The sequence below is a fragment of the Thecamonas trahens genome (genome assembly GCF_000142905.1).
Source record: "Thecamonas trahens ATCC 50062 unplaced genomic scaffold supercont1.18, whole genome shotgun sequence".
In the NCBI taxonomy this organism is placed as follows: domain Eukaryota; order Apusomonadida; family Apusomonadidae; genus Thecamonas; species Thecamonas trahens.
The window spans coordinates 181,095-192,886 of NW_013657662.1; the positions used below are offsets into that span (position 1 = coordinate 181,095).

General features: G+C 67.7%; 5 protein-coding genes across 5 annotated transcripts in view; 3 read left to right on the forward strand and 2 right to left on the reverse strand.

The window, feature by feature from the left end:
• Positions 1 to 20: 20 nt before the first annotated feature.
• AMSG_04405 (THO complex subunit 2) lies at positions 21 to 4,885 on the reverse strand (the record flags this gene model as incomplete). Its single annotated transcript, XM_013903293.1, has 2 exons — positions 21 to 4,701; positions 4,809 to 4,885. 2 exons carry the CDS (start codon positions 4,883 to 4,885, stop codon positions 21 to 23), a joined length of 4,758 nt encoding a protein of 1,585 aa, XP_013758747.1.
• Positions 4,886 to 4,969: 84 nt separating this feature from the next.
• AMSG_04406 (uncharacterized protein) lies at positions 4,970 to 5,978 on the reverse strand (the record flags this gene model as incomplete). Its single annotated transcript, XM_013903294.1, has 1 exon — positions 4,970 to 5,978. The coding sequence occupies one exon, from the start codon at positions 5,976 to 5,978 to the stop codon at positions 5,025 to 5,027; it is 954 nt and encodes a 317-aa protein (XP_013758748.1). The 3' UTR covers positions 4,970 to 5,024.
• Positions 5,979 to 6,433: 455 nt separating this feature from the next.
• On the forward strand, positions 6,434 to 8,887 carry AMSG_04407 (uncharacterized protein; the record flags this gene model as incomplete). The annotated part of the gene is made up of 1 exon (XM_013903295.1): positions 6,434 to 8,887. The coding sequence occupies one exon, from the start codon at positions 6,434 to 6,436 to the stop codon at positions 8,885 to 8,887; it is 2,454 nt and encodes an 817-aa protein (XP_013758749.1).
• A 632-nt stretch (positions 8,888 to 9,519) lies between these two features.
• AMSG_04408 (uncharacterized protein) lies at positions 9,520 to 10,706 on the forward strand (the record flags this gene model as incomplete). The annotated part of the gene is made up of 2 exons (XM_013903296.1): positions 9,520 to 9,762; positions 9,948 to 10,706. 2 exons carry the CDS (start codon positions 9,520 to 9,522, stop codon positions 10,689 to 10,691), a joined length of 987 nt encoding a protein of 328 aa, XP_013758750.1. The 3' UTR covers positions 10,692 to 10,706.
• A 74-nt stretch (positions 10,707 to 10,780) lies between these two features.
• AMSG_11808 (uncharacterized protein) overlaps positions 10,781 to 11,792 on the forward strand; it is a gene marked incomplete at both ends in the record, with an annotated part of 2,551 nt that continues 1,539 nt past the window's right edge. The window contains one exon of the mRNA XM_013903451.1: positions 10,781 to 11,743. Coding sequence (XP_013758905.1) covers positions 10,781 to 11,743 — 963 coding nt within the window. The remainder of the gene's footprint in view (positions 11,744 to 11,792) is intronic.

An 11,792-nucleotide genomic window follows, 5' to 3' on the forward strand; every position in this document is an offset into this window, starting at 1 on the left:
TTCCGACTTGCCTTTGTTGTTCAACGACGCTTCTGACGCTTGTTCGGCGGGCCGCCACTGTTGCGGTCGCCTGGCCGCGACGGACGGTTTTTGCCGCGGTCGCCTCCGCGGTCGCCTCCGCGGTCACCTCCACGGTCGCCCCCGCGGTCACCTCCGCGGTCGCCTCCGCGGTACCCGCCACGGTCGCCTCCACGGTCGCCTCCGCGGTCACGGTCGTCGCGGCCGCGCTTGCGGTTGGCCGCGGCGTCTTCGGCCCTCGGTGCCGGTGAGCCGCTGTTGGCACGGCTCGGGGGGCCAGAGCCGCCGCCGATGCGATCGGCTAGGCGGCCACCGAGGCGGCGGTTGCGATCACTGGCACCACGGTCGCTCCCGCGGTCGCTTCCACGGTCGCTTGCGCGATCGCTCCCGCGATCGGATGGCCGTCCGCCAGGCCGTCCACCACGGTCGCGGTCGCGGTCGCGGTCGCGGTCGCGGACAGCACGGTCGCGGTCGCGAGCTCCGCGGTCGCCGCCCCGGTCGCCGCCACGATCGCTTCCGCGATCAGCCGGCCCGTTGCCACCCTTGCGATTGGCCTCGAGCGCGCGCTGCTTCTCACGCATCGCCTCCATGGCGGCCTGGCGCTTTGCCTCGAGCTCGAGCTCGTGCTTGGACGGCGCGGCCTTGGCAGGTGCTGCCTTGGACTTGGACTTGGAGCCAGGCTTGCTCGACTTGGGCGCCGACTTGGATGACTTGGGCGCCGGTTTGGACGCTGGCTTGGAATTGGACGTCTTCGACTTGGACGTCTTTGACTTGGACGTCTTGACCTTGGCCGGCGGGTCGGCCTTGGCCGGCGGGTCGACCTTGGCCGGCGGGTCGGCCTTGGCTGGCGGGTCGGCCTTGGCCGGCGGGTCGGCCTTGGCCGGCGGGTCGGCCTTGGCGGCAGCCGCACGAGTCCGGGAATTGGCCTGGCGCTTGGCCCTGTGGGCTCCAGCCGGCTCGCTGCGGCTGTGGCGCGAGGGCTGCCGGTCGGGCTCGTGGTCGGAGTTGCGACCGCGCTTGCGGGACGTGCCCGAGGCCGAGGCGACGACATCGACAGGCGCCGGGTTGGCAGCGCCAGCATAGCTGGCCGCATCAAAGAGGACGCCGCTGGTGGCCTTTTTCTTGAGCGCGTTCTCGTAGCGGAGCGAGAGGAGCTCGAGGTCGGAGCGCGGGGCGCCAGGGTTGGCCTTGGACTGGGCCTTGCACTTGGCGAGGACCGCCGACGCCGCCTTGAGCAGTGCGGCGTTCGACGAGACGACGACCGGAAAGTGGTCCTCAATTTTGGTGAGGACGACGAGAGCGTTGCGGACAGCCATGTGCTCTGGCGAGGAGAGGAGGGCAGTAAACTGGTGGCCAAGCGCAAGGTGGCACTTGAGAGCAAAGGCACGCCAGTTGTGGGCGAGCGTGGCGTCGTTGAGCGACGCAACGGGCACAGGCGGAAGCTCGCCATCGAGCGGCGGGACGGCAAGGACGGCCGACGACGCGTCGACGCCGGGCGACTCCTTGTAGCGGGCGAGGAGTGCGAGCGACGACGCGAGCAGCCGCGCCACACGCCCGGCCTCGTTGGTCGACGCAGCAAAGACCCACTGCTTGACGTTGGCAAAGAGGGCGTGGAGGTAGCGGGCGAGGACAAAGCCCGGCGGCGCGAGCTGGATCAGCGCCTCCACAAAGGTGGCGCAGAACTGGGCGTCGAGGTGGGAGAATGGAGCGCGCGGGTAGACACAGCGGTGAACAAAGAGCGAGGCGGCGCCGGCAGCCGACTCGGCACTGGCAAACCAGGTCGAGGCCTCGGTGGCGAGAACCTTGCGGACGTACGCCACGTGGTCCTTCTGCACCCGCATCTCGGCCTTGAGGTCGAGCAGCATCTTGGAGTACCTCAGGAGGTTGCGCCGCTTCGACCGCGGCAGCCGGTTGTTCCTGGCCGCCTGCTCGGCGGTGAGCGCCGAGATCGAGGCCTCGATCTTGGCCTTTTCGGCTGCGTACTCGACCGCCGGCACGCACAGGTCGTACAGCTCGAGCGACCAAAAGGCAGCAAAGAGCGCCGGCGAGAGTTGCGCGGCCTCGCTAGGAGGCAGCAGAGTAGTGGCGGCGTCGACACGCTGCGCAAGTGTCTTGCTCGCAGCCTCGTCGGTCACAACCTCGAGCGAGGACCAGAACGGCGCGACGGTGGCCTTGGTCTTCTTGTCGGCCTTTGGGTCGTCGCGCTTGGCGAGCGCGGCGGCGCGGGCGTCGACAACCGACGCCGGGGTGGCAAACGGCGTCGAGCCGAGGCGAGCGAGGAAAAACGCGGTCGCCACATCCAGCGCGTACTTGGCGACGCCGACGTCCGGCGGCGGCAGCTGCTTGGCGAGAGTGCCGGCCGGGACGTTGACGCGCAGAAACTCAACGTACTGCACAAAGGTTTCGTGACAAGCGTCAAAGAGGGCGCCGATCGGCTTGAGCGCCGAGAGGCCCGACTCGAAGATGATGGCAGACTTTTGCTGCGCAATGAGAATGAGAAAGGGGACAAGTAGGTCCGCCGTGCTCAGCGCACGTTCCAGCCGGTGCGTCGCCCGCTCGGTCAGCTGCGCCGCAGCTACCTGCGCCGCAGCCTGGGCACCCGGATCGCCGGCCGCAGACGAAAAGGTCGAACCGAGGGCACGGAGCGTCGCCCCACCGGCGAGCGCGCCCAGCTGCGACGCCGTCATCTCCTCCACAACCTCGATGCCGGTCATGTTCGAGACTAGCTCTTTGAGCACAAGCAGGTCAAACGGCGAGCCGGCTTTGAGCTGGTTGGCAATGTACTGCAGGAGCGCAGGGAGACAGAGCCGCGAGTACTTGCGCGCCAACAGGCCAGAGAGCTTGGCCATGGCCTGCAGCCAGTCCGAGACCGTCGAGCCGTCGTCCTTGAGCCGCGATGCGCTCGGGTCGGCAAGCGCACCCACAATGGCGTACGAGGCAACATCAAACGAGAGCGGCGTAAGGTACTTGAGCGCTTCAACAACAGGCTCGATCATGTTGTCGTACGTCTTGAGTTGGCCAAACAACGTCTCGACCACAACAAGCGGATTGCCGTGCGAGAGCTTGCCCAGCACCCGCCCGTACTGCTTGGTGTTCTCGGCGGAGAGCCGGCGCAGCACGCCGCGAGTCTCAAACTCGACCTTGGCCCGCACAAACGTGAGCAGCGGGTGCGCATCGTAGGCATGTGCCGACCACCGCGCGTAGATCTCAAAGCGACGGGTGTAGCCGAGGTGGCCCAGCATGCCAAAGACGTCGGCGGCAAGGCCCGGATTGGCAGGAAGGAGAGAAAAGGCAGGGAGGAGGACGCCGCTAATGAGGTCCAGGATCTGGGCGGTAGCATCGTCGCCAATCCCGCCCTTGCTCAGCGCCGCGCCGCAGAGCCGCACCATCTTGGCAAAGAGCTTGACGTCGGTGTAAAGGTAGAGGGAGAGCCACTCGAGGGCCTGGACCACGTTAGACTCACTCAGCAGCTCGTCAAGAGTGGTGATCGAGGCACTCGCCAGCCGCTCGGCGAGCGACGGGCCGACGCCCGAGTTGTAGATAATGGCCGCGTACGGCGAGGCTGCCGCCGCCACCGAGTGGTAGTACGGGTTGATCTGGGGAGTAATGATATTGACCAGCGCAGCAGCAACGCGCGGGTCGGCAACAGGGTTGAGCGCCGCAATCGAGTGCATGTAGCCATTGGCTAGCGACCAAGGCGCGTTGCGGAGGAGAGCAAGGCAGAGCCCGATCCGCTGGTTCGTCTCCCGTGGCTGAAGCGAGAGGACCGAGGCGGTGAGTTCGGCCCGCGCAGCAGCAGCCTCTGCAGCGGTGGCCGAGAGCGAGACGACCGACATCTTGGAGGCTGCGGTCCGGATGCGGTCCGAGGCCTCTTCAGCAGCACGTGAGCCGTCGGAGAGCGACGGCGAGAGATGCGGGTCAAGGGCGCCAAGCGTGATGGTGCCTGCGCGCAGGAGCGTGGCGGCGAGGTCGTAGAGCGAGTCGGGCGCGACGTCGCCGAGCTCGGTCTTGCCGGCGGCGTAGGTCTGGAACTTGAAACCGAGCACCTGGGCAATGGCACTAGCCTGCGAAGTATCAAGCAGAGCGAGGGCGTCGGCAGCCTCGTCGGCGGCGCCGATCTCGGCAGCCTCCAAGACGAGGTCCAGCACCCGATTGGGGTCGAGCGAAAAGTAGCCGACGAGCGAGTTGAGGTGCTTGCGCTTGCCGGCCACGCCGTCCGGGTGCGGCGAGTTGAGCAACGTCACCACCTTGGCGTAGCCCTCAGACTCTTCCCGGAGCAGGTTGTACTTGCACTGCGTGTAGTACCGGCGCGTCTTGGCCATCACCTCGCGCCTGGCAAAGACACGCGCCGACGGAATGAGCTTGGCCGCCGCCAGCACGTCCTCCGGCAAGCGGATCTTGAGATCAGACAACTCGGGCGCGCCGTCGTCGGCCGCTGCTAGCGCCGCCACAGTCGCACCCAGCGCAGCCAGGCTCTTGGCCTTGGCCTCGGCCTCGGCGGAGACCGCCAGCGCCAGCGAGACCATCCACAGAGCGTCGAGCAGGAGCTCGACCGCGCCCGCGGCGAGCACTGCTGCAGCCACCATAGCTCCGTCGACCTCGCCAGCAGCCACAGCCCATGTCAGGTCGACGACCGCCGGAAGGACGTCGTCGCCGCCGCCGCCTTTGGCCAAGTGCTGGCTCCTGCTTGCCACCAACTCGCTCGGTCAGTTTTCGGTCGGCGTGACCAGGGAGGGGAGGGGGAGAGGGTCAGGGGGAGGGAGGGGACGGGGAGGGGGAATGGGACATACACTGCGGCCGCACAGTCGTCACACGCCCGCCACGCCTCCAGTGTTGAGGCGTCTAGCGTGGTGTACGTGGGCGTCATGGTGGTGGGGTGTGGCGTGTTGGGCTCGGACAACAGGGGGAGGGGGAGGGGGGGGGGGGGGGGGGGGGGGGCATTGGTGTGACACGAGTCGCACTGCGTGTTTGCGGTGCGGTTGTCGGAACGACTACCGGTAGGGTTGTTAGGAGAACGACGGCTGCGATGTGGCAACGTTGAGGAGGGCGGCGGTGGCGGCCGAGGGGACGGGGAGCGGGCCATCGAATGACTCGCGGGCGATGTGCCAGTTGCCGTCGTCATCCTCGCGCCAGTGGACGCGGCGGACGCCGGTGCCGTTCTCGGTCGAGTAAGGACCAGACTGCTGGGCCTCGCGGCCGACATGCTCAAACTGGGCATCACCAAAGGCAAAGTCTGCAACCTCTGAATCGACGACGCCGGTCCAGAAGGCGCGGATACGGGCGCGGCCGACGACGATGGGCATGGGCAGGGCGTCAGCGGGCGGCGGGGCGAGGAGGGCCTCGTCGTTGTAGAGGGCAGCGATTTCTGCGGTGTTTCCGGCCTTGAGCAGAGTAATGAACATGGTGTTGGCCTCCTTGAGGGCAAGGACGGCAGCGTCGGGCGCCTGCGGCTCTGTGGGCTTGGTGCCTGTGGCGGTGGCGGCGGCGTCTGCGCGGTTGGCGACGGGGGTAATAACGCCACAGGCGATGAGCTGCGAGACGTCGATGTGGAGGATGAGCTTGCACATGAGCGGCAGCTGCTGGGTCGGATCAGCAATGGCCGAGTCCGAGTGCAGCTGGATGGGAACGCGGCAGTTTGTGGCGCCGACCTTCATGCGCTCTAGGTCTGCGATGCGGAGGAGGCCGTCGCCGAGGACAATATCCTTCCGGAGGGTGTTGTGGTCGACGAGCTGAAAGTAGAGGATGTCGTTGCGGCCGACGGTGGCGGAGAAGGCACGGTCATCGCCCTCGCCCCACACGGGCTGGCGCGAGTTGTTAATCCGCTTGGTCTGGTGGACCTCCTTGGCGTTGACCTTGACCACCACGTACGTGTCGGGCGACTTGACAGCCACATGCTCGTACGGCGTGGCCGCTTGGATTTCGATAAAGACCTTGGCGGAGACCGCTCGTGTTGCGGCCATGGTGACGAGTGACGAGGGGTTGAGGGGGGAGGGTTGAGGGGGAGGGGAGGAAGGGAAGGGGGAGGGGTGGTCGTGGACCAGGCAGCCAGGCAGCCAGGCGGCCAGGCGGCCGGGCGGTGAAGCGGAGAGGCGGCCGGGCGGCCAGAGTGGACCACGGGGGGGAGATGAAGTATGGATGCGGAGATTACGGGTGGTGGATGGTGGGGGGTGAGGGTGAGGGTGAGGGAGGATGCGGTCGGTGACGGGATATGGCGGTCGATCTGAGGGGTGGCGGGTGGTTAGAGACGGGGGAGGGGGAGAAGGGGAGGGGGCATGGCTGTCGGGTGGCGTCCAACGTGGTTCAGTGGCGGTTGGGGGCATCGGCAAGGGCAGGGAGGGGGAACACTCGACTGAGGCAGCACCGGCTGTAGGTGGGCGGCTGTAGGTGGGTGGCTGCGACAGTGGGAGGGGTTGGTATGGCTGACTACTTCTTTGACGACTACGTGGCGCCCGAGGCGGGCAAGGGGAAGAGCAAGAGCAAGAGCAAGCGCAAAGGGAAGGGGAGGGGCAAGGACCCGGGCAAGGTCACCGCAGGCGCAAGAGCAGACGCCGACAGTAGTTGGGCCGCCGCAGCAACAGCTGGTAAGGGTAAGGGTAAGGCCAAGGGTAAGGCCAAGGCCAAGGCGAGCACATCTTCAGAGTCCCGCATCCAGGCGCAGCCGCCATCGCGCAGAGCCAGCTCGCGCGCGGGGGGCTCACGCGGCAGCTCGCGGGCAGAGTCGCGGCGATCTGCAAAACACGGCTCAAACAAGTCCGGCGGGCGCGACTCGCCGCCGCGCGACGGACGTGACTGGCGGCGGGAGAGCCGAGACAGCGCTGAGAGCGAGGAGGCGCCGGCGGCGCGACGGCAGCGCGGTCCGGTCACCTCGGTCTCGCGCGAGTCTGTCGCCGATGAGCCGCTGCGGTTTGTACTTTCGCGGGCGCCGCCGCCGCCGCGGCCGGCTTCGACCCATACGTTTGCGCCGCCGGTCGGTGAGCCCGAGCCCGCATCTGTGGATCCCAAGGCGACTGACGCCGAGATCCGCGGTGGGCTGAGTCTTGCGCTCGAAATCCGCCGCGCGGCAACCGCCGCGCTTGATGCTGCGCTTCTGGACGACGCTGCTAACGTCGAAAAGTCTGAGCTCGACATCTTTGTTCAGCGCTCGTTTGTCGAGTTTCGGACCGAGACAACCGAGGGCAAGAGCCTCATGGCTCAGCTGAAGAACAAGCGCAAGCTGTTCAAAGTCCAGGTCGCACGCCGCGCGTTGGCGTGGCGCATGCCGCCGCGCGACCTCGCCGCCGAGGTGGAGGCTGTCAACCTTGGCAAGCTCCGCCTCGGTGCCGACGACGCTGACACCGCTGCCATGCGCGAGCTGGCCTTTCTCCAGCGCGCTGTCGCTCTACACGAGGACAAGATCCTGTCGCGCTTCTGCCGCTGGCTTGTCGGGGCCAAGGAGCGCCGCGTCTCGGTCGCACGCGTCGTCTCCATCGTCGGTCCGCTCGTCCGCTCGGTTCCGCCCGAGCTAGTCTCGGTCTCTCTCGCATCACCTCTCTTTGCCCGCTCGCGGACCGGCCTCAAGGGCGCGGACGAGGCCTTCGCTGCAAAAAAAGCTCGCGAAGAAGAGGAGGCCAAGGCGTGTACGTTCAAGCCGGCCATCTCGGACAAATCGCGCGAGATAGCTCGCATCCGTGCCGCCGCGCCGACTGGCGACGCTCCGGCCCGCGTCGCACCCGCTGCCTCCATCTTTGATCGTCTCTACCCGGGCTCGGCCGTCGCGACAGGCAGCTCGTCGCGCGAGCTGCTCGCCATGACGCCAAAGGCACTGCGTGGTATGTCCAAGCTCCAGCTCGCCGACATGCTCTCGTTCTTGCGGCGTGCGCTCGACAAGCGCCGCCACAGGCGCGAGCATCTCGAGCACCTCGTTCTCGTCAAGTCGGAGGCCCGCAAGCATGGCGCTGAGCTGGCCAAACTCCGCGACGAGTGCGACCATGTCACAAAGCTTGTCGCCGTCGCCGAGGACCTCTACTCGTCGCGCTCGCCTATGAGCAAATCTGCACCTGGCGCCGACCCCGCCTCTCGTGTCCGCCCGCACCACCCGGCGCCCGAAATCACCATCCAGCCGCAGCTCGCGCCCGAAGACGACTACACCGACTGCTCGTCTTCGGACTCGGCCGGGCCCGAGCCCGAGCCGTGGAAGCCTGAGCCATGGCGGCCCGACTCGCGCTATGAGGGCATTCTCGATCCAGCCCGCGTCCATCCGCGCCACGCTCGTCGAGACGATGATGCGTATGAGAGGGACAGCGGTGCCTATTATGAGGGCGACGGCGCGTATTATGAGGACGACGAAGGCGCGTATTATGAGGACGACGAAGGCGCGTACGGCGAGGACGACGAAGGCGCGTACGGCGAGGACGACGAAGGCGCGTACGGCGAGGACGATGAAGGCGTGTATTATGAGGACAAAGGCGCGTACGGCGAGGACGACGGCGACTCTGGCAACCACTACAAAGATGCGGGGTATGGCGACGACGGCGAGCGCTATGACGACGAGCGCTACGAGTACGACGACCCCTACTACAACAGCGACCAGGGCTACGACAGCAACCACGACGTTGACGCCGAGGCTGGTGTCTACTATGACGACGGCGATGACGATGGCAGCTACTACGGCGACGACGAGCGCCCAGGCCCGGGAAGGCTGTCGGTGCACGTGCGGCCCGACCTCCCGTCGCCCGCCCAAGCCCTCGGCGAGTTTCGTCACATTCCGGCGCCGTCGCGACGATCGCCGTCGACGCAGCACTCGCCACAACCTCCTGGTTACGACCACACCTCGCCGCCGCTCAATCGCCATGCCGTCGTTCCGCCCATTCCGCATAGACGTGGCTACTGACGGCTGGAGAGCGCTCAGGATCGGGATGGGGATAAAGTTAAAGTCACCGCGCGTTCTTCGCTCCAGTACTTTCTGCACCTTACGGTGGCAAACTCTCATCCCATCGTCTCATGCAGCCAAACACTCTGACCTAAGCTCGTGCTTGGTCCGGCCGTCCGATGGCTGCGGAAAAGGCGTTCGAAACACAGTCAAATTTGCGATCGCTTTGATCATCGCTTTCTGTCCCCACCCCCCCTCCCCTCTGAGCCCATCTCCTTGCCACGAACCATTCTCATCCTCATCCACGCCGTAGAAGCAGATAACGCCATTGTTAGCGCGACCACCACCACACATCCACACATCAGGCGACGCACACCATCACTGATCTGTGCCCTCCTCGCCATCGCCGACCAGCGTCACCCATGCGAACCGGCCAAGTCGGCGAGCAAGAGCGACACCGGCGAGTTGACAGTCGGCTGGCCACTGCTCTTCTCGCGACGTGGTGTGCATGGAGGGAGGACAGCAGCCAGGACCAGCACGTCCTGCACCCGAGTCTACACCTGTGTCTGGGCTGGGCCCAAGTCCTGCCGGAGCCCTGCAGGCTCGTCCGCCGCCGCCGCCGCCGCCGCACCTCAGCCATGGCAGCCGCGACCATGGGCGCGACCGGCGCGACCGGGACCGGGGCGATAGGGACCGGGGCGACCGGGATCGTGGTCGGGACTATGGGCGGGACCGGGACTATGGGCGGGACCGGGACTATGGGCGGGACCGGGACTATGGGCGGGACCGGGACTATGGGCGGGACCGCGGAGGCTATCGTCGTGATCGGGGCGGCGACCGAGGCGGCGACCGTGGCGGCGACCGTGGCGGCGACCGGGGCGGCGACCGAGGCAGTGGTGGGTTTAGGGGTGGCAGCCACGGTGGCGGTGGGTTTGGCGGTGGTTATGGTGGCGGTGGCCTCGGTGGTGGCGGGTACGGAGCTGGTGACCGGAGCGGCGGGTACGGCGGCCAAGGATTCGGCGGACGTGGACGAGGGCCGGGGCAGGGCCGGGGAGGGGGCCGGGGACGTGGGCGCGGTCAGCGCCTCGATCGCTACACCGCCGAGCAGCGCGAGCACCAGCGGGCCCAGCTCCGCGGGCGCCCGGTCGCGATGTGGGCTCACTCGCCGTCGCCAACACCGCTTCCGAGCCCACCGCCCGAGTCTGACCACGATTCAAACTCCAACACGGGCGCCAACCCGAGTGCTAACTCGGGCTCGGGCTCGGGCTCGGGCTCGGGCTCGGGCTCGCAGTCGCGGTCGCGGTCGCGGTCGCGATCACACCGGTCGCGAAAGAGCAGACACCGCAAGTCGCATCGGTCGCGGCGGCAGCGCCGCAGCGCCCGATCCCACTCTGGCTCCGACTCGGGCTCGGGTTCTGGCACGGGCACGGGCCCAGGGCAAGGTGAGCGCCGGGTTGTCGGCCCGCAGCGACCAACGACACGCAAAACGCAGCTAACGGCACGCGACCTGGGCAAGGCGCTGTTGCCGGGCGAGGGCATGGCCATGGCGTCGTACGTCGAGCAGAACAAGCGCATTCCGCGGCGCGGAGAGCTGATGAGCTCCGAGGAGATCGCCAAGTTTGAGGCCGAGGGCTTTGTCATGTCCGGCTCGCGCCACCGCCGGATGAACGCCGTCCGTGTGCGCAAGGAGTCACAGATCTACTCGGCAGCAGAGAAGGCCGCCATGGCCCAGTTCAACTATGAGGCCCAGAAGGAGCGCGAGCGCCAGATCCAGGCCTCGCTCAAGCAGCTTGTGGCCAAGAAGACCCGTGCCCTCGACGAGTAACACCCTCTCGCCCCGTCCCGTGTCCACCTCCCCCCTCCCCCCCCTCCCCCCCTCCGCCCCACCACCCCTCTCACCACAGGCAAAGTGCAATGAGCACAGCCGAGACTGCGGGCGACCTCTCGCGCAAGCGCCGCCGCAGCAACGAGGCCGAGGCCGGGGCCGGGGCCGGGGCCGGGGCCGGGGCCGGGGCCGGGGCCAGTGGCGAGCCAGGCCCTCCGCGGCGGCGGCGGAAGCGGTCGCGGTGGGACGCCGAGGGGAGCACGACGACGACGACGGCGACGACGGCGACGACGGCGACAATGGGGAAGACGGCGAGCTCTGCGGCACTTGCTGCGAGTACGCCCAGTGGTGCTTCTACCGCTGCGGCGGGAACAGGAGCCGCCGCATCGGGCGGGCTGGCTGTCGAGGCGGTGACGCTCGACGTGGTGGTGGCGGTGACGGGCGTGTCGACGCGGACGGCGGCAGAGAGCCTGGTGGCGCTAGTGGAGACGCTCGCTGGACGGGTGGTCGGCTGGGCGGCAGCGATGGAGCCGATGCTTGGCGTGCACAAGGGCCACATCTTTGTCTGCTTTGCCGATCCGGCGTCGGTTGCTGTGGCGCTATCCAAGGTCCACGGCTTTGTCCTCGACGGCGCCACCCTCGCTGTCTCGACCCATATCTCGTCGCTCGGCCCGCGCTACCCGCGCGGCGCGCCCAACGCGCCGTCGATGGTAGCCAACAGGGTGTATGTCGGCGGCCTGGCTGAGCAGATCACCGCTGCGGACGTCCAGGACCTACTGGAGCCGTTCGGCCCACTGCGTTCAGTTCACCTTGTCGAAGCCAAGCGCCCGCCGGCCATCCCTGGTCGCCCACTTCCGCCGGCGCCGCCGCCAGGCGCCCACGCTGGCTTTGCCTTTGTCGAGTTTGCCATCGCTGGCTGCGTCCCCGCTACCATCGCCGGCCTCAACGGCATGGATCTCGTTGGCAAGCCGCTCACCCTCGCCCCAGCCGCCACCCTCACCCACGCCCCCACTCCATCTGTTCGTTACATCTCACCGGCCTTTGCCCCCTGGGTCGCGCCCACCGCTGCCGCGCCTGCGGCTGCCGCGCCGGCCCCAGCGC